Source organism: Podarcis liolepis (genome assembly GCF_965112155.1).
Source record: "Podarcis liolepis genome assembly, chromosome: 16".
Taxonomy (NCBI): Eukaryota; Metazoa; Chordata; class Lepidosauria; order Squamata; family Lacertidae; genus Podarcis; species Podarcis liolepis.
In genome coordinates, this window is record NC_139567.1 from 31,670,749 (window position 1) to 31,690,680 (window position 19,932).

The 19,932-nt window shown below is 49.0% G+C and overlaps 1 protein-coding gene across 4 annotated transcripts in view; it reads left to right on the plus strand.

The window, feature by feature from the left end:
- POR (cytochrome p450 oxidoreductase) overlaps positions 1-18,563 on the plus strand; it is a 47,708-nt gene extending 29,145 nt beyond the window's left edge. For all 4 annotated transcript variants that reach the window (XM_083479280.1, XM_083479278.1, XM_083479279.1 and 1 more), the window contains 14 exons: positions 812-860; positions 1,817-1,945; positions 2,312-2,461; positions 4,122-4,246; positions 5,729-5,818; positions 6,599-6,697; positions 6,951-7,067; positions 8,651-8,769; positions 9,943-10,124; positions 11,675-11,824; positions 12,959-13,226; positions 13,955-14,100; positions 15,250-15,335; positions 17,046-18,563. In XM_083479280.1, the coding sequence (XP_083335406.1) occupies positions 812-860; positions 1,817-1,945; positions 2,312-2,461; positions 4,122-4,246; positions 5,729-5,818; positions 6,599-6,697; positions 6,951-7,067; positions 8,651-8,769; positions 9,943-10,124; positions 11,675-11,824; positions 12,959-13,226; positions 13,955-14,100; positions 15,250-15,335; positions 17,046-17,190 (1,855 nt within the window). In that variant the 3' untranslated portion in view covers positions 17,191-18,563. The remainder of the gene's footprint in view (positions 1-811; positions 861-1,816; positions 1,946-2,311; positions 2,462-4,121; positions 4,247-5,728; positions 5,819-6,598; positions 6,698-6,950; positions 7,068-8,650; positions 8,770-9,942; positions 10,125-11,674; positions 11,825-12,958; positions 13,227-13,954; positions 14,101-15,249; positions 15,336-17,045) is intronic.
- The last annotated feature ends 1,369 nt before the right edge of the window (positions 18,564-19,932 follow it).

Here is a 19,932-nt window from a genome sequence, read left to right on the forward strand (position 1 = left end):
GAGTGGCTGGGGAAACCCAGCCAGATGGGCAGGGTAAAGATAATAAATTATTATTGTTGTTGTTATTGCTGCCTCTGACTGTGAAGGCAGAGCAGAACCAGCATGGCTAGTAGCCACTGATAGCTGCCTGCTGCTCTCTGAGTTAGTCCAATCCTCTTTTAAAGCCATCCAAGCTGATACCTTCCTGTGGAAGCGAGTTCCATAGATTAACACTGCGGTGCGCAAAGAAGGACTTTCTGTTTTCCGTCCTCCATGCTCAGCTTCATTGAGTGTCCAAAGAGTTCTAGTGTTATGAGAGAGGGAGACAAACCTTTTCCTATCCCCTTTCTCCTGGTTGTGCATCATTTTACAGACGTCTGTCATGTCACCTCTTACTCCCAAATACTGCAACTTCTTCTCATAAAGGAGTCATCCCCTTGATAATTTCAGTTGTCCTTTTCTGAACAGAGTAAGAAATCCACTGTGAACCCTATTAGCTCTTTGTGTGAGCAGGAATTTTATTGAATATTTACAAAAAAATGGTAAACAGATATGGACATTGGCAGGATTTTTGTAATAACCTGCAGTTCTGTAAGAGCATAGAAGTAGATGAATAAAAGAATGTTGATTTAGAATATGCAGGAAATGATAAAAAAGAATTTTAAAAACCGCAGAAAGAGGAGGAAGTCGAGTTTTGAAATGTTAAAATGACTGTGAAACTATTGAAATGTATATAACTGAAAATCATAAATGTGTGTGTGTGTGTGTGTGTGTGTGTGTGTGTGTGTGTGTGTGTATATATATAAAATAACTCTATCTCTCTTTCCTCCAGAGAGAAGACAACAAATGAGGGCAGCTTCATTGAGAAAATGAAAAAGACGGTATGTTTGGCTTTTATTACGTTCATACTTTTAAGCTAGTAGGCTAGAAATGGAAGCTGCCTAAGACATTGTCCACAAGCCTTGATCCTCTGCTATGGAGTGACTGAGCCAGCTGAATGGTGATACTGGTTAGGAATGCAGGAAGTAGCTTTGTCCCAAGTCAGACCATTGATCTGTCTAGCTCAGTATTGCCTACACGGGGTGGCAGCAGCGGCTTTCCAGGATTTCAGACTGAAGTCTTTTCCCAGCTGTTCCTAAGGATGATTCTAGTCCTTGTGGTTCTTAGGAAAGGGCCGGAATGGGCAGATAGCTGCCTTATTCAGAGTCAGATCATTGGCCTGTCTAGGTCAATATTGCCTGCTCTGGCTGGCAACAACACCAGGGTTTCAAGCAGGGAATATTTCCCATCCCTGCCTGGAGGGATTGAACCCGGGATCTTCTGCATGCAAAGCTGATCCTCTGCCTCTGAGCTATGGCATGTAGCAAGCAGGGAAGAGTCACCTCTTTGCCAATCAAGTGGTATATAAATGTTGTTTAATAAAAAAAAACACCACCAGAATTTATACTACATGCATTTCTCCCTAAAATACTAATATTATTGCACTTATCCCCCACCCCACCCGTAAACTCTGAAAATATGCATTTCTTGAATTGAGGACCAGCTTGCAAAACTCAGAGGAGCATGTGGAACTGTGGGCTAATCTGTGTACTGGGTCAGGAAGTGCAAATTTGAGTCGATTCGCATCAAACCCCCACAAAACTCTCCCCTGTACCTTCCTGCTGTCTGAAATGGAGGGTTCAGGGAGGGTTTTACCACTTTCGCCTGCTGCCCCAGTGTGGAGCAGAGCAAGTTTGCATAGACAGATTCAGAAACACTTAAGGGGCGGAGGTTTGGACCAGGCCTTTGGTGATGAGCGATCCCAGAGTTTTTGAACCGACTTGTCTTTCCTTCTCAGGGCAGAAACATAGTGGTGTTCTATGGATCTCAGACGGGAACTGGTGAAGAATTTGCCAACCGCCTTGCTAAAGATGCCCATCGTTATGGGATGCGGGGCATGTCTGCCGACCCAGAGGAGTACGACCTGGTATGTTCTCTGCAAAATCCAGCCCTTTTGGGTCCTTGATGTGATGAGGGACAAGCCCTGCTCTGCTTTTCCCGCAAGCAATGCCTTCCCTGAATTGCTTCAGGAATTCCTTTGTGTAACTTTGCCTTCTTGCAACCTAAGCATGGTCCTCCCCTTCACATTGGAGACGTGGGATGAGTGGGTGACATAATGTGCTTTCAACATCTGTCTTGCACACAAATACTTGGCTCGCCCCAAAGAACATTTCCAACCAAAGGAAGATAGTTACCTAAGATCACATGCCCAGGGGTCTTTGGGATTCTTCTGGGGAACTCTTGACATTCTCAGGAGCTGTCTCCTTACGTGCTGCCCCACTCTCATTCCCAGGCCGACTTGAGTCGCCTCTCTGAGATCGATAAGTCACTAGCGGTCTTCTGTATGGCCACTTACGGAGAAGGGGATCCCACAGACAACGCCCAGGATTTCTACGATTGGCTGCAGGAAACGGACGCTGACCTCTCCGGCCTCAAATTTGCAGTGAGCATTTTTATTTCTCCCTCTGCCATTCTTTTTCCGGGGCTCAGGTTTGACATATGTAAGTGGTATGTGTGTTTGTATAAAAGAAGCTGCATTGGGGCTATTTCAGGCTCTTTGCCTCAAAATCTAGTTGCATCTGTCGTGTATTTAGCAGATTATTATTTTTTTAATCATGATTTTTATTGAATTTTCCATATTTCAATTCATTTCATTGTACATATCCAAAGCTTACATTATTACTCAAAAAGAACATCAACCTCCTTCCCTCACTCTTTCTGACTTTCCTATAACATATTTATCGCATTTCTATAATCACTTCTTTACCTTATATCATCTTTTAAAAATCACCCTCTCATTTGTAAATTAGCTCCTTCTTTTCACATTACCAAACGTTTTCATGTGTTTACAATTTTCTTTCAAATAATATATAAATTTGCTCCAGTCTTTTTGAAATCTGTCATCGGGTCGATTCCTATTTAGCAGATTTATTGCGCTGCAGAAAGTATGCTGGGGAGACCACATGTTCAGGAAACAATGAAGAAATGCAGAAATATATTTTGCTTGGCTTTAATTACAAAAACTCCTCTTACATTAAATCTATAAGTATGACCCATTCACCAGGGTACTGAGAGAGGTATATGCTGCTCTTTATATACTATACCCAATTGCTGACACAGCTTAATTAACACAACTTAACAGCACCTGCTATACTGCTTCACAGCTGTAAAACTAGGTCATGATATTTACTCTGGCCTTTAAAGAGATACACATCTTGTGAAACAATAATGAACCTTGATATTTAAATAAACCATTCAACAGCTTCTCCCAGTGAATCTGAATTCTGAGTGGCAAATGACCTCAGTGATTTTAGCCTTGAAACATACCCAGCCCCTTAAACCTGCAGAGGCTCCCCGCCCCCTGCTCTTGCCATATTGTGGCTCTCATGGAAACTGACGAAATGAGCATCTCATCAGAAGAATGTGGATGCCATGGACTGGCTAGATTCAGAGGAGTGGGGGGAGGCAGCAGCTGGGGAACCCTCAGGGAACCCCCAGGGGAAGAAGGGTCAGAGCCTGGGGATTGGTGGCGGGATGACGATGAGTGGTCAGAGGGAGAAGGAGGAGGAGACTGGGAGGAGGAGGGGTCGAAAGCAGAAGAGGCAACAGGGTTTAGTGAGCAAGAAGAGACTGTGACAGAGAGCAGTTCAGAGGCAGGAGAGGAGGGGGACCAGGAGACAGAGATGAGGCAGGCTGCTGCAGAATCCAGGGTGTCTCTCCCTCCTGCTGTGACCCGCTCACCTCCTACCTGGTCTCCCCGAACACACAGAGAAATGAATAGAGTGGAGGAGATATTGGCTGTGCACAGGCGCAGTCTCCGATTGCTTGCCAAAAACCCAGGAGAGAAGGGGGCATAGGCAGCTGTGGGTAGAGGCAGGGGACTTTCAGTCCTTCCAACTGCCTCATTGGGGCAAGACCTACAAGGAAGAGTTGCTGGAGCAACTTTTAGAAAACGCCTCTCGCAGTGTTGTTTCTCTTTGCTAAACAAAGCCAAAACCTTTGAATCTTTACCAGACCAAAACTGTTTCCTGAGCTCCAGAGAGATGTGCCTTTTGCAGAAAGAGCCAACAAGCTGACGCTGGTTGTTGTTGTTGCTTTCTTAGGTGTTTGGCTTGGGGAACAAGACCTATGAGCATTTCAACGCCATGGGGAAGTACGTGGACAAGAGGCTGGAAGAGCTTGGAGCCCAGCGGATCTTTGAACTCGGGCTGGGAGACGACGACGGGAAGTAAGCGAGCCTTGATCAGCCTGGATAGCTCAGTTGGCATGGGTTGCAGGTTCGAATCCCCGTATGGGACAGCTGCATATTCCTTCATTTCAGGGGGTTGGACTAGATGACGTCTTTGGGACCCTTTCAACTCTACGATTCTAGGATTTTAGGACTTCAAGTGCTGAATTTGTCCTTCTCTTCTCACCCTTTAACAAATGCTATTCTGAATGATTTAAAAAAAATTCTGCTGGAACTGTTGAGAAGACTAGAAATGCAGCAGCCACTGCAAAGTTGAGCATTTGTGAAAGTGGCTAAGAGCAAAAGGCTTTAAACCAGCCGGAAGAGTTTGAGGGACAGGTTCTGCTATGAGAAAAGTGTTTCTCTGGCTTTAAAGAGGCATTTCCGTGATTGTAGAGAGGGCTGAGCATGGGAGAAGCAAAAGAAGTCAGGGGTGGGGGGGGGGGATGAACCTTCTTCCTAACCTGTGCATGCAAGAAGCTTTTAATCCTTGACCCTGAAACAAGGCTTGAGACGCTAGGCATATAATAATACAGTGGTACCTTGGGTGGCGCTCTGGATTACACCACAGAGCCTAGGGCTTGCTGATCAGAAGGTCAGCAGTCGAATCCCCGTGATGGGGTGAGCTCCCATTGCTGGGTCCCTGCTCCTGCCAACCTAGCAGTTCGAAAGCATGTCAAAGTGCAAATAGATAAATAGGTACCGCTCTGGTGGGAATGTAAACGGCGTTTCCGTGCGCTGCTCTGGTTCGCCAGAAGCGGCTTAGTCATGCTGGCCACATGACCCGGAAGCTGTATGCCGGCTCCTTCGGCCAATAAAGCGAGAGGAGCGCCATAACCCCAGAGTCCGCCACGACTGGACCTAACGGTCAGGAGTTCCTTTACCTCGGGTTACACACACTTCAGGTTACATATTCTTCAGGTTACAGACTCCGCTAACCCAGAAATAGTGCTTCAGGTTAAGAACTTTGCTTCAGGATAAGAACAGAAATCGTGCTCTGGCGGCGCGGCAGCAGCAGGAGGCCCCATTACCTAAAGTGGTGCTTCAGGTTAAGAACAGTTTCAGGTTAAGAACGGACCTCCGGAACAAATTAAGTGCTTAACCCGAGGTACCACTGTAATAGTAGTGGTGATGATGATGATGATGAAATAAACAACTGTCTGACTTTTAGAAGACATCTGAAGGCAACCCTGTTAAGGGAAGTTTTTAATGTCTATTTTTTTGCCATTTTTTATCTGCTGTACGCCACCCAGAGTGGCTGGGGAAACCCAGCCAGATGGGCGGGGTATAAATATTATTATTATTATTATTATTATTATTATTATTATTATTATTGGTGGGTTTGTCCAGTGCCCTCCCAGGATGGTCTGGCATCTCCCCTCTCCTTTCAGGGGGGTACACTGGCATTCAGCTTGCTGCTGTTTTGTTCTAAATGACAACTTTGCTTCCCACCCCCTACCCTGCCATCGCTTCTCTCGACAGCCTGGAAGAAGATTTCATCACGTGGCGTGAGCAGTTCTGGCCGGCAGTCTGTGAACATTTCGGCGTGGAAGCCACAGGAGACGAAACCAGGTCAGTCCTAAGAGATGGTGGCGGTAGCGGGATTGAGAACCGTTGCAGATGGAGCTTCAGTTTGAGTGTGGGAGATGAGGCTCTGCTGTTGGCTTGCCGTGTGGCCACAGCTGGGCCCCTCTGGGGTGTATGCATCTACCTTTCACTCTGAAGGAAGTTAATGGGCTTTCCCCATTGTTTTCAAAGGATTTACTCTTGAGTATGTCTGATGCAACCCATTGTCTCTGTCTCAAGATTGCCACTTGGGAACAGTAAACTCTTTTGAACCTGGTCCTGTCTAATGATGATTAATTTTATTTCTTGAAAATATATCCCACCCTTCCTCCTCAAGGCAGCAAACAGCGTACTGTTTAAAACAAAAGCAAAACAACATTTCAAAGCAGATTAGAGCACACTAGACACATTTAGAACAACAAACACATAAAATCAATTACAGTTCAGTTTTTTAAATAGCAGTTCAGAAAGTTAATCAGATGATTTCATCTGGTGATCCCACGGGGTTGCTTGGAACAGTAGTCTTCAGCCAGCAATGCGCCAGAGTCCACAGGAATATTTTCAAATGCCTGCTGCAAGCTAATAACAATGGATACAGGCGCACATCACTAGGGAAGGCCTTCCACAATTGGGGAACAGTCCCAAGTCTAAGAACAGTCACGAACAGTCCCAAGTCTAAGAACTGGGCAGTACCATCTGCTTGGCTCTCCTCTGTTGTCCTCTGGAGAGCTGAGAAGCTGGCCGTTTTGTCCTTGCCTCTGACTTCTCCTTCTTCTCCTCCCCCAGCATACGGCAGTACGAGCTGGTGGTCCACACGGACATCAGCCCCGACAAGGTTTACACGGGCGAAATGGGCCGCCTCAAGAGCTACGAGAACCAAAAACCGTAAGTGCCACATTTGTGCGAGAGGCAGGGTTGGTATCAGGACTCCCCCCCCCCCCAAGGGTCACTATTAGTTTGGGCCTCAAATAGCATTGCAGTAATAGAGCCCATAGTCCACTGCAGCCAAAGTATAGGTGCTTCCACAATCTCTTGCAAATGTGGAACAGGTATTATATGGCACCGGTAACAGCGCTAGTTCTGTAGATCGAAGAAATGTAGTCTAATAAGTCTAATGGGTCTTCTTGGTTCATTCCAGGCCGTTCGATGCCAAGAACCCTTTCCTGGCGCCTGTTTCTGTGAACCGGAAGCTGAACCAAGGAGGGGACAGGTACCTCATGCACCTGGAACTGGATATTACAGGCTCCAAAATCAGGTAAAATGGCTAAGAATGGATTCACCTGCATACCCCATCTTCCTTGAGTTTGTTGCATGACTTGAAATCTGAAGAGCTTTCTTGGAGCAGGAGAAAACAGATCCTTTCTGGGGCTGTCCCTTGATTCTCACAGTAGACGGATGTCTCTTCCAGGGATCCCATCTGCAGAACATGATAATAGTCTCTCTCCTGTCCTCCCTGCCAGCAAGTGATGTTCAGAGATAGACTGCCCCTGAAAATAGCAGTTCCATTCGTTTTACGTTGCCTAGAGAAAAACAGTTCCTCTTGCCTTTTGTGAACCTCTTGCCTGCCTGGTGTTTAATCGACACAACATTTTGCTTTGTACTTCCAGGCATTTTAACCACCTTGCATTTTCCGAGGGCATAACTGGTCCCTGAAGGGTACAAATACTCTGCTTCCCAACCCACCCCAACTTATGTAAATTCTCCTAAAGTAAAAGTGGGCCTGTTTTTCTCTGGTGTTTCAATCCTTTCCCCATGCCTAGCTTATGATTTTGCATAAAGGAAGGTTGGAGCTAGGGAGGCCTCTATTAAAATGGATTTTTTTTGGGGGGGGGGGTGGAGGGAAGAAAATGCCAAGGATGTGTGGTGGCCATGGATGATGGGAGTTCAAGGATATCTGGAGGGCCACAGATCTCAATCTCTAGCCTAAATGAGTGCAGCATGGTGGAAACTCTCCCTTAGGCTGTCCTCCTGTTTTCTCTTCCTTGGAAGTAAGCTCCACTGAACTCAATGGAACTTCAGTTCCAACTACAAACGTGCAGGATTTTGCAGCAAGCAATGCAGCGTCTTCCTTAAGTTGATGTTGCTATTTAGACAATGAGGTGTTGACAGCTCAGGTTTTTCGAAATCGTACTTCCAGGAAGCAAAGTGCATGAATGTGCCATACTTCTGGAATCTCCCGGATTTGTCTGCCGAAAATAGCGTCTGGGTGGAATTTTCAGAAATTGTTTAAAATGTCGGGGAAAACCCTGGCGTGTGGCAGCCCAAGGGTTGCTGTAAGTTTGGGCCTCAAATAGCATTGCAGTAATTAACCTGCAGGTTACCAGAGCCATAGTCCACTGCAGCCAAAGTGTAGGTGCGTCCACACTCCATATCGGAAAGCTTAACAACTTTCCCCAAAACAAAAGAAAACAGCTTTTGAAATATGGCAACCCTAGAGATGTTCAAGGTAATCCCATTGGAATTATTTTCACAGATCACTACACAGAATCTAGATCCCAGCCTTGTGCAATAATACTCTTTTATACAATCATATGCTGAGACCTGATCAGATGCATTTATCCCACTGTATTTCTTCAATTGCGTTTTAAGTGGAAAATAGTCAGGCCCACGGGCCATCTAACTCAGTATTGTCTACACTGACTGGCAGTGGGTCTCCAGGGTTTCAGGCAGGGTTTCTGGTCTCCCCCAGCCCTACCTAGAGATGCCATCTGGGTCTCCTTGACCCCAATTCCATGCAGCCTGGGAGAGTTTTGTTCATGGTTCTGCTCTGTGTCGTGGGGCTCTGCTCTGAAAGCCAGACCAGGTGAGACAAGGCCTCTCTCTTGATCTCTTTGCCAGATACGAATCTGGGGACCACGTCGCTGTGTACCCAGCCAACGACACTTCGCTGGTCAACCAGCTTGGGGAAATCCTTGGTGCAGATTTAGATATGGTTATTTCTCTGAACAATCTAGATGGTGAGTATTCTCTCCCCCACCCCTGAAAAGCAGTCCTTCCAATTTATTCCCTTTCAGTTTTTCAAGCTGATGAACCATCCAGTCTCCAGAAGGGCAGTTCTCAAAATGTAAATAGCTCACTTAAGCATAGAGATGATCTGCGCTCAAATGCTCTTTCACCCCTGCGTTTGTTTACAAGACCCTTGACTGAGCTGACTGGAGGGAGGTGATCTCAAGTCAACAGCTCACTAGGAGATAAGACAGGCACCCTCCTCTGAGAGCAGGGTCTGGGCGGAAATCGCTGAAGTGTCTGGGACGTATGGCAAGCCCTGCCGGAGGTCTAGATTTTAGTGAATTTCCTTAAAAATAGCTCAAAAACTACTTCTTTTTTAAACTACAAGTGTTATTCCAGTCCTACTAACGGTTTTAACAGTTTACAATGGTTTTTAAGATAAGTTATAAATTTTCCCCATTCCTTATAGAAATTTTGGTCTTCCTGTTTTCTGATTCTTCCGGTCATTTTTGCCAATTTGGCATAATCCATCAACTTAGTCCGCCATTCTTCTCGGGTTGAAACTTTATCTTATTTCTATCTCTGGAAAACTTCTATCCTGTCACCTCTCACTTGCCTTTTCTCTAAACTAAAAAGTCCCAAGAGCAGCAGCCTTTTTTCCACAGGGGATTCGCCACCAAAACTCAGTGAGAGAGAGAGAAAATGGGAAAATCGCAGGGTGGGAGAGACCACTGTTGAAGGCAGCCCTGTTTAGGGAAGCTTTTAATGTTTGATGCATTACTGTATTTTAATATTTTGTTGGAAGCCACCCAGAGTGGCTGGGGAAGCCCAGCCAGATGGGCGGGGTATAAATTTATTATTATTATTATTATTATTATTATTATTATTATTATTATTATTATTATTATTATTTCTGAGCCCCAGTCACGTGGACTTCCATAGCTGATGGAACAGCTCACAGGGCATCCCCAGGGGTGGTTCTTGGGGCCATCTCTATAAGGGAAGCCCAATTTCCAAATCGAGACCACGAACAGCAGCATCAAACTGCTTTGATAACCGTGGCCCATGCAGGCCCACCAAAGGGTTGGGGAGCTGCTTGCACTTTCAGAAAAAGACCCCCGCAGCTGTACTTTGTGGCAGTGCAGCTCCCCAAGTCTCCCCTCTCCGCCTCCTTCCTGCAGAGGAGTCCAACAAGAAGCACCCGTTCCCTTGCCCCACGACCTACCGCACAGCCCTGACCTACTACTTGGACATCACGAACCCGCCCCGCACCAACGTCCTCTACGAGCTGGCGCAGTACGCCACAGACGCCACCCAGCAGGAGCACCTGCGCAAGATGGCCTCCTCCCACACCGAAGGCAAGGTAGGTCCCGGCCACACCCTCCGCAGCTAGCCCCCCCCTAGTGGTGTGGAGGCGATGTCTCAGAAAACGTTGATTAGCGTTCTGCAATTCCGGAGCTGGTCGTCGTGTGTCGGGCGTAGTGGGCCAAGCCGAGTGGGGCAGGGGCTGTTTTTCAGTCAAGTGTGTGCATGTGTTTGCGTGCCAGCTTAACCCTTTCCCCATCAAGAGTTAGAGGAGTCTTGTTCAGTGGTCCAGCAGGAAAGAGCAACTGGTCATGGAAGAGAGGTGAATCACATACTCCCTGACTGTTGCTTCACCTCATTGAATGTCAGATTCCTGCTTTGATTGCTGAGAGGCAAAAACTCGTATTCTCCCCCCAATCCCTAACCCAGGAGTCCTTCCAACTGATTCCCTTTTGTTACGTCAAGCTGATGAACTGCCCAGTTTCCAGAACGGCAGTTCTCGAAATTATAATAGCTGGAGGTCTGCCCTGATTTTGCACCCCAGAAGGACTTGCTTTCAGCTCACGTAAGCGTAGAGATGATCTGCGCTCAAATGATCTTTCGCCCCTGCGTTTGTTTACACGACCCTTGACTGAGCTGACTGGAGGGAGGTGAGCTCAGGTCACCAGCTCACACTTAGCTTGGTAGGACAGGGAGCCACAAGTGGTTTCCTTCTGGCTCTTTCACCCAGGATTCTCCTTGCAGACCAGCAGTGTCTCTCCAGGGCTTTGACCAGAGAGAGAATTCCCTTTGTCTCCCCATCCCTCCCAGCTTGGATCCTTCGTGGTGCTGAAAACAAATTCTTAAGCTGAGCACATGCTCAGGTCTGTTTAGCCTTAAGTATTTGTCTTCTGCCTTAGAACGTACAGTCCTTTTGCACTAAAATCTCCTCTTAGTTCTCTGTGTCTGCATGCATCATGGTGGGTCATTCTAACAAGTGAGGCGCACCTCTTCTGGGGACGGCCTGTAGCTCAGTAATTCCCAAATCTTTTTTGGGCCGCGGTCCCCTTTGAGTTCTATGAACTCACTCCCAGTGCCTCCTACCCTCCAAAAAGCATTATTCAGAAGAGCGGTTTGCACAACCCACTAACAGAATAAAATTTAAAACAGTAGCAACAAATGGCACATTTAATTAATTAATCCCACTAAAACTATTTAGTTTAATTCAACAAAATGGATGGACTTGATCCAGCGATACCAGCTTTTTGATACATCATTATTATTATTATTATTATTATTATTATTATTATTACTACTACTTTGTTGTTGTTATTATTATTTGTATACCGCCCTATGCTTGTAGATCTTTGGGCAGTTCACAACATACAGTTACAATATAAAAACCACAAAATACATAGCAAAATGTACACCTCTGGGGAACCCCCCCCCCCAACAGCCCTCCTTGCCTTTTAGCACCCCACCCCCAGGTCCTCCCACCGCCCCTGCCCCCCAGGGGGCGCTACTTCTCCCTTTAGGAACCACTGATGAGCAAGTACATCTCTTTGTGGGCCTGCCCAGCATAATATGTGGCTCACTAGAGGGCGTCTCTTCTTTCCTTGATCCACGCAGTCGCTGTACCTCAGCTGGGTCGTTGAAGCCCGGAGGAACATCCTGGCCATCTTGCAGGACACGCCCTCCCTCCGGCCCCCCATTGACCACCTCTGCGAGCTGCTGCCCCGCCTGCAGGCTCGCTACTATTCCATCGCTTCGACGTCCAAGGTGAGCACCGGCAGGCTCAGGGAGAGGGGGGGAGGGAGGTGTTCCGGGGCTTCCTCAGGTTCCCACCCTAGCAGGCCTTGTCTGCTGGTTAATGTGTGGCATTCAGTTCTTTCCATCTGCCAGCCCTAGCCTTTAGTGGAGGTTAGGGACGCGGGTGGTCTAAACCACTGAGCCTCTTGGGCTTGTTGATCAGAAGGTTGGTGGTTCAAATCCCCGTTGCTCTGTCCCAGCTCCTGCCAACCTAAAGGTAAAGGGACCCCTGACCATTAGGTCCAGTCGTGACCAACTCTGGGGTTGCGGCGCTCATCTCGCTTTATTGGCCAAGGGAGTTAGCGTTCAGCTTCTGGGTCATGTGGCCAGCATGACTAAGCCGCTTCTGGCGAACCAGAGCAGCGCACGGAAACGCCGTTTACCTTCCCACCGGAGTGGTACCTATTTATCTACTTGCACATTGACGTGCTTTCAGACTGCTAGGTTGGCAGGATTAGGGACCCAGCAACGGGATTCGAACCGTCGACCTTCTGATCAGCAAGTCCTAGGCTCTGTGGTTTAACCCACAGCACCACCCGCGTGTCTCCTGCCAACCTAGCAGCTCAAAAGCATGCCAGTTCTAGTACTCAAATAGGTACTGCTGTGGCAGGAAGGTAAACGGCATTTCCATGCGCTCTGGTTTCTGCTGCTCCAGAAACGGTTTAGTTATGCTGGTCACATGACCCGTGAAGCTGTCTGTGGGAAAATGCCTAAAAATGGCCTGAAAGCGAGATGAGCGCCACAACCCTGTAGTCTCCTTTGACTGGACTTAACCGTCCAGGGGTCCTTTTATTTTTCAGTGGAGGATTCCTCCCCTAGGACTGGTCAAACTGACCTCCTACTTCCCTCACACCAGCTGCACTGACAGTTGGCATTCCATGCCTGGCCCTTCGTGGTGTTTCATTTTAATGCAGCAGCCTGGATACTTTTGGGGGTGAAGGGTGGGGGAGAGGAAGACAGGGCTTGCTGAGCCGTTCTATCCCGGCTTGGTCACTGGGATCATCTGCAGGACCGTCGCTGGTTGTTTCTCCAGTGTCACCGGCTTGAAGCTCCTCCACCAACCCTGCCAACAGCCTTCTCCCTCTCTTCTCGCCCCCTTCCCAGGTGCAACCCAACTCCATCCACATCTGTGCTGTGCTGGTGGAGTACAAGACCAAGACGGACCGCATCAACAAAGGGGTGGCCACTAGCTGGCTGAAGAACAAGCAGCCCAACGAGAACGGGCACAAGTCCACAGTGCCCATGTATGTCCGGAAGTCCCAGTTCCGCCTGCCGTTCAAGCCTAGCACTCCCGTCCTGATGATCGGGCCTGGCACTGGCATTGCCCCCTTCATGGGCTTCATCCAGGAGCGGGGCTGGCTCAAGCAGCAAGGTGGGTGCCGTTCCAAACAAGCCCACCCCCTTTACTGGGCTCTGATTGGCCATGCCAGTGGCAAATGGGATGGCTTGTTGTTGAATTCCACAATCTGCACTAGGGGTGAGGGATCTCAAGGCCTAGAGTGCTATGGGACTCTGGCCGCTCATTGGCCTTGCTTTGTGCCTGCTGCAACTGCTCTTGCCTGCCCGAAATTTGTCCTTGCATGACTTAGATGGAGAGGTGTCTCTGTAGAAACCTCTGGCTTCTCCATGGCTTCCGCAGTTCTTTTTCCCTGGGGTGGGTGCATGAAGCACTGTCGAGCTCTGATTGGACTTAACAGTGCTTTGTAGGCCAGTGCTGCCAGGCGACATAGCAATGTTGTGAAGTCCAATCAGAGCAAGGGCGTGAAGCGTTGCCCTTGCTCTGAACCGGCTTGCTGATGCAATGGAGGTCAACGCCACCAGGCAATGTTGGCGTTGCCTGAAACCAAATCAGAATGAGGGCACTCCTCCCTGTCTTGGCTCTGGCACCTTGGGAGGGAAAGCTAGATGGCATACCGCAACCCCCTTCTTTGTCTCTGAGCTCCTTTGTAAGGGCACGATACAAGTTTAATAAAATAAAATGAGTCTTGCAATTGGGAGGCCAGTTCAGAGCAGGACTTCACGCAGAGGTGCAGTGGGCAGCCTCCATCCCTGTCAATAAGTTGCACCAGAGTGAAGGGTGGGGTTTTTTTCCCGTTCCAGGCAAGGATGTGGGCGAGACGGTGCTTTATTACGGCTGTCGGCACGAGAACGAGGACTACCTCTACAAGGAGGAGCTGGCCAAGCTTCTCAAGGAAGGGGCCCTCACTCAGCTCAACGTTGCTTTCTCCAGGGACCAACCTCAGAAGGTATTCCTGCATTGGACTAGACGATCATCTGGGCTTCCTCCAACTCTGTGATCCTGTGCGCCTCCCTTGATTTTTGCAGGGCTTTGTCAGTCAAGCGTAATTCTGACACTGCAGGGAGGCCATCGCCCTCCTCCTTTCCATTCTTGTCTTCCTCTTAATTAAATTGATGTACTGTCCTTCATCTGAAGGCCACGTGGAGGTTCACCGCATGCGACATAAATTTCACAACGTCCTATCTGTCCGGCATATGGATCAACACAGTTATATAAATGCAACTCCAATAAGGAATGCAAGGTGAAATGAAAATTGTCATAAGAGCATCAGCATAAAAAGGAGGAGGAAATCAGCAGTGGGGCATCTGAAATACAAAGGCAGCACACAAATTACTTCTAAGGGTTGACAGGCCTATTCAGGGGGTGGGAAAGGGGGTTGCACTGATGGGAGAGGAGGAGGTGTAGCTGAGAAACATGGCATCATGGCAAAGAACTCTTGCCAAGCCGATATATATGCTCTCCGATCGAGTTTGTGGTAGGGCCACTGCAATTGTCCACCTAGGCCCTTCCTCAGAGTTGTCTTCCCTTGGCTCCTCTCTGTTTAAATGTGCCAAGTCACCTTTGCAATCATAAGGACTAGAATCTTTTCCCTGTGTGTGTGTGTGTTTTAATGCCTTCTGGGTGTTGCTGGAATACAACTCCCATAATCCCATTCCCTGTGCTTCCTGGGGGACTGATGGGGGCTGGAGTCCATCAACACTTGGAAGTTACCATGTTGGCTGCTCCTAGTGGATGCCACACGGTATGCTAACCCAACACCCTCGAGATGTTTTGACTACAACTCCCATCAGCCCCAGCAAACTTGGAAAGGGCGTTTAAGGCAGGCATAGGCAAATTTGTTTAAGCGTTTAAGGCAGGCATAGGCAAATTCGGCCCTCCAGACTACAACTCCCATCATCCTTAGCTAACAGGACCAGTGGTCAGGGATGATGGGAGTTGTAGTCCCAAAACATCTGGCGGGGCCGAGTTTGCCTATGTGTGTTTTGAGAGAGAGAGAGTTATGATACGGCTGCAGAGGATACAACTGGGAGACTTCACAAGCTTGAATGGCTTCTGTTCCCCGTCCCACCCCCTCAATCTGCTTTTGCTTCTCTAGATTTACGTCCAGCACCTGCTGAAGAAGAACAAGGAGAATGTCTGGAAGCTGATCCACGAAGGAAACGGGCACATCTACGTGTGCGGGTGAGTAGGGGACTTGGTTGTGGGTGTTCAGAGCCCTCTCTTGAGGCAGCTGCTGCAGTCCCTTTGCCTCTCTGAGCTGCAGAAGATGGAGCAGGCAGGAAAAGGAGGCCAAGACTGGCAGCTGGGAACTGCACAGGAGCAAACTTTTGGCTAAACGTTTGGGAGAAACTTCCTCAATGCCTCAGCTGCTCCGAGACTGGAATGAGCTGGCTCAGGAAGAGGTGGACTCTCCTTTAGTGAGGAGGTATGTAAGCAGAGGACGGTTGCTGCCTTGAGCAGAGGAGTTGGCCTGGGTGACTCTCTTAAGGCAACTTCCAGGTCTTCAATTCAGCTCAGAAGTTATATCTGTAAGAGGAGACAGACCTGGGCAAGGCAGACCGATGGCCTGACTTACGATAGTCAGTTTCATGTACAAGTATTTACTGGAAGTTCTCGAGAAGTGGTGAAGCTGAACTTCTCCACCAAAAGGCTGTGTATCTCAAGAGCCGTGTTTCAGTTGAAAGAAAATGATGCCTCTGTCTCCCAAAACGATGGGGAATCTGTCTTCAAACCCAACATGAGTTCCATTTGTTGAGCAGAGTTTCATCCCAGAACCTGGTGCCTTCTGCTCTGCCACTGAGCTGTGAGCCATTAAAAATGAAGACATAGGATTTGAATTGTAGAATTTTAGAGTTGGAAGGGAGCCCACGGGTTATCTAGTCCAAACCCCTGCAATGCAGAAATCTCAACCAAAGCATCCATGACAGTCGTCCAGCCAACCTCTGCTTAAAAACCTCCAAGGAAGGAGAGTCCACCACCTCCAGAGGGAGACTGTTCCACTGTTGAACAGCTCTGACTATCAGAAAGTTCTTCCTGATGTTTCAATCAAGGGCTTGCTCACCAGATTTGGATGCAATGAGTCCTCCGCTCATTTTCCAAGAACAATGTTTCCCTATGAGGCTGCATTAAGTTGCATAAAACTCCTTTCACAGTTTGCTTCAGCCTAACCTGAAGGTTCGGGACGCGGGTGGCACTGTGGGTTAAACCACAGAGCCTAGGACTTGCCGATCAGAAGGTCGGCGGTTCAAATCCCCGCGACGGGGTGAGCTCCTGTTGCTCAGTCCCTGCTGCTGCCAACCTAGCAGTTCAAAAGCACGTCAGAGTGCAAGAAGATACAGTGTTACCTCGGGTTAAGTACTTAATTCATTCCGGAGGTCCGTACTTAACCTGAAACTGTTCTTAACCTGAAGCACCACTTAACTAATGGGGCCTCCTGCTGCCGCCGCGCCGCTGGAGCCCAATTTCTGTTCTTAACCTGAAGCACTATTTCTAGGTTAGCGGTGTGTGTAACCTGAAGCGTATGTAACCTGAAGCATATGTAACCCGAGGTACCACTGTAAATAGCTACCGCTCTGGCGGGAAGGTAAACGGCGTTTCTGTGCGCTGCTCTGGTTCACCAGAAGCGGCTTAGTCATGCTGGCCACAAGACCCAGAAGCTGTACGCCGGCTCCCTCGGCCAATAAAGCGAAATGAGCGCCGCAACCCCAGAGTTGGTCACGACCCTGCCTACCTGCATCCTAAAACCTGCCCTTGAGTCAAATCTGAAGAGACTTCCATGTGGTTCAATTGTCAAACTAGTGAGAGACCAGGTTGGGTATGAATGCAATAAATAAGGGCTGCACTTGACCTAACGGGACCTCCCCCTCTCTGCGGGGGTCTTCCTCTTTGCAGCGATGCCCGGAACATGGCCCGTGACGTGCAAAACACCTTCTACGAGATCGTGGCTGAATATGGGAAGATGAACCAGCAGCAGGCTGTGGATTACGTCAAGAAGCTGATGACCAAGGGGCGCTACTCCCTGGACGTCTGGAGTTAGGGTGGGCGGTGCTTGCTGGGTAGAGGGGGGGCGGTTCTCAGTGGGGGGCTGCAGGAGGGGCGCATCCTGCCCCCCTGTGGGACTGTGCGCAGGTGTGCACACCTGGCTCCCTCCTCGCTCCCTCCCATTCATTCAATGTTAAGAGTGTGCCGCAGGGCGACTTGGAGGGTTTTCCAGGGGGCGGGTTAGGCCACCTCAGGCCAGAATCACCAGTCGCGCTCTCTCTCTCTCTCTTTCGGCAATTGCTGCTGCTCCTCCTCAGAGGACTTCTGGGTGTGCAGCGTTTTTCATCCTCTCTTCTCTACATGTCAAAACTTACTTTCATTTTTTTGGGAAACGGAACTTCGCTCCAGTCCCATCTGGCGGGCGTCTCTGCATCAGGAGAAGCTGCAAAAGCAGGGCTCGGGTGCTGACCCCTTCCTCTTAACTCCTCAGAAGATGCGTAAGCTTTCAGTTAGCCTGCGGGAAACGATCAGGCCCCCCAGACCCGCCCCCCCACCCTTTCCCAAGCTGATGTGAAGGGTGCTCCTGCCACAGCCAGAGATGGCATTGCTTTGGGTTTTAGTGACCAGTGACCTGTGCTGTTGGGGGGGTTCCCAGTAGGATAACAGGGTGGGGGTCAAGTGGAGAGCAAAACGACGTATTTAAGAAGCCAGCAGTGTGAGCGTAGGGGGGCTCTTTTCTCCCTGCCCCTACACTTCTTACTGTGCCTAGAACAAGCTTGGAGACCTTATACCATCTGTGTGAAATTGGATCAAACGCGGGAGGTGTGCATTTGGGTTGGCGGCTGTCCTGATCTGATACCTGGTGCTGCATGCTGGCATGTCTCAGGCTCACCTGTCTGGGGATGGCAGTCCTGCCTCTTGCCTGCGTCCCCTCCTGTTACAGCCTCATTGGATGAAACTCTCGCCCTCTCTGCTGTACCAGCAGACAGCCATGGAGGGTGGCAGTGGATCAGGGTAACACAGTTCAGTCTGGGCTGGAGGACAGTACCTGGCTGTCCAGTCCTCTTTCGTTGGCACTTAATTTCCCTCCCTCCCCCCCCCAAACAGTGGGGAAGCCCATTCCGGACATGGCGGCCCCCTCCGGCCAGTTCCTAGGCCCGCCTGTCATTTCCCCCTTGCTGAGACCGATGGGGTGCTGCCCCTGGCATGAGAAATGTGTGTGCCATGGCCGAACCCAGCCATGGCGCTTTTCAGTCCCGGTGTGGCTTGCCTCCCCAGCCATGCAACTTAACGGTTCGTGTTGAAGCTGCCAGTGTGTGCCCAAGGATGTACGTTTGGATTGAGTGCTGGGGTGAGCAGCTTGTCCACTGAATGTACATAACTGTAAGGAGACTTTGCTCTTGGAATAAAATATGGCCTGATTCTTTTGCTTTGCCTCCTTCTTAGGCCTTGTGTGGGGTGGGGGCTTGTGGAGCTGAAGCTGGAACTGGAGTGATGCTCCCAGCCTTACCTTCCATGGATGCACCAAACCATTCGTTGATACATTATCAAGGCACATGTAATGGGCAGCAACCCACTCGCCAACGCTGCTAATCTTTACAGATGGCTATTTGGAGAGAGCTTTTACTACAGGGTTTCCCAAGCCGAGGTCCACTTGGAGTCCACAACGTGGTCTGTGGATTTGGGGTTGGAGATGGGAGGCTGCACAGCCAATGCACTATTTCTTATGCTGCGTTACCATTTGAATTGTATGAAATGTAAGGAAGGAAGGAATCACAGAATTGTAGAGTTGGAAGGGACCCTGAGGACCATTCTAGTCCAACCCTCTGCAATGCAGAAATATGCAGCTGTCCCATGGGGGCTCGAACTTGCAACCTTGACACCATGCTCTAACCAGCTCAGCTATCGTGTGCTTAGGAAGCCACAAAGCCAGACGGCATCTGGCACAGTGCATTACAACAGGTACAGCAGACAGAGGGGAGAAGTTCTGAACAGGTCTGCAAGGATCTTCAACTTTCAAGTGGTTGTGTGTGTGTGTGAAGTGTGGGAACCACTGTTACTACCATGGTGAGGGGAAGGGGTGGTGGTCTGCTTCTCCTTTTCAAAGCCCCCGAAGCTCATAGGGACCAACCAAGCACCTTTTGCCATCCACATAAGAGCGTGCTGGATCAGGCCATCAGAAACCTCCTTCCTCCAATAGTGGAGATGCTTCACAGCCATTGCTTGCCCTCATCCTCCATTCATTTGCCGATAACGTTTTAAAGCCGTTCACATTGGTGGCCATCATTACTTCATCAAAAGGCTTACAGTTTAACAAAGCCCATAAGTGAAGAGCTCATGGGATCAGAACTGTAGACTTGGGAGAGATCCCCTCCTGGGGGGCGGGGGGGGGGCATTCAACCCCCTGCAATGCAGTAAACGCAACTCAATAATCAATGACGGACAGCCACTCTAAGCTCTGCTGAAAAACCTGCAAGGAAGAATCTCCTTGTCATTTGAATCTATTGGCCCACGTCCTGCCTGCGGGAGGAGCAGAAAACCAGCTTCCTCCACCTTCCATGGGACAGCGCTTTAGATAGTGGAAGATGACTATAAGGTCACCCTCTTAGTCTTCCCTTCTCCAGGCAAAGCATGCCTAACGCCTCTCTCTGTGTGTCCTGTACAAAACACTGCATCCCATGCAGAAATCGCACAACCTGAACAACACTTGCATTTTCCCCTCTCTTTCCTTTTACTATTTCACATATGCTGCTTTCATGGGAGGAGCAAGGATAAAGCAGAAATTCAACACAGCCAC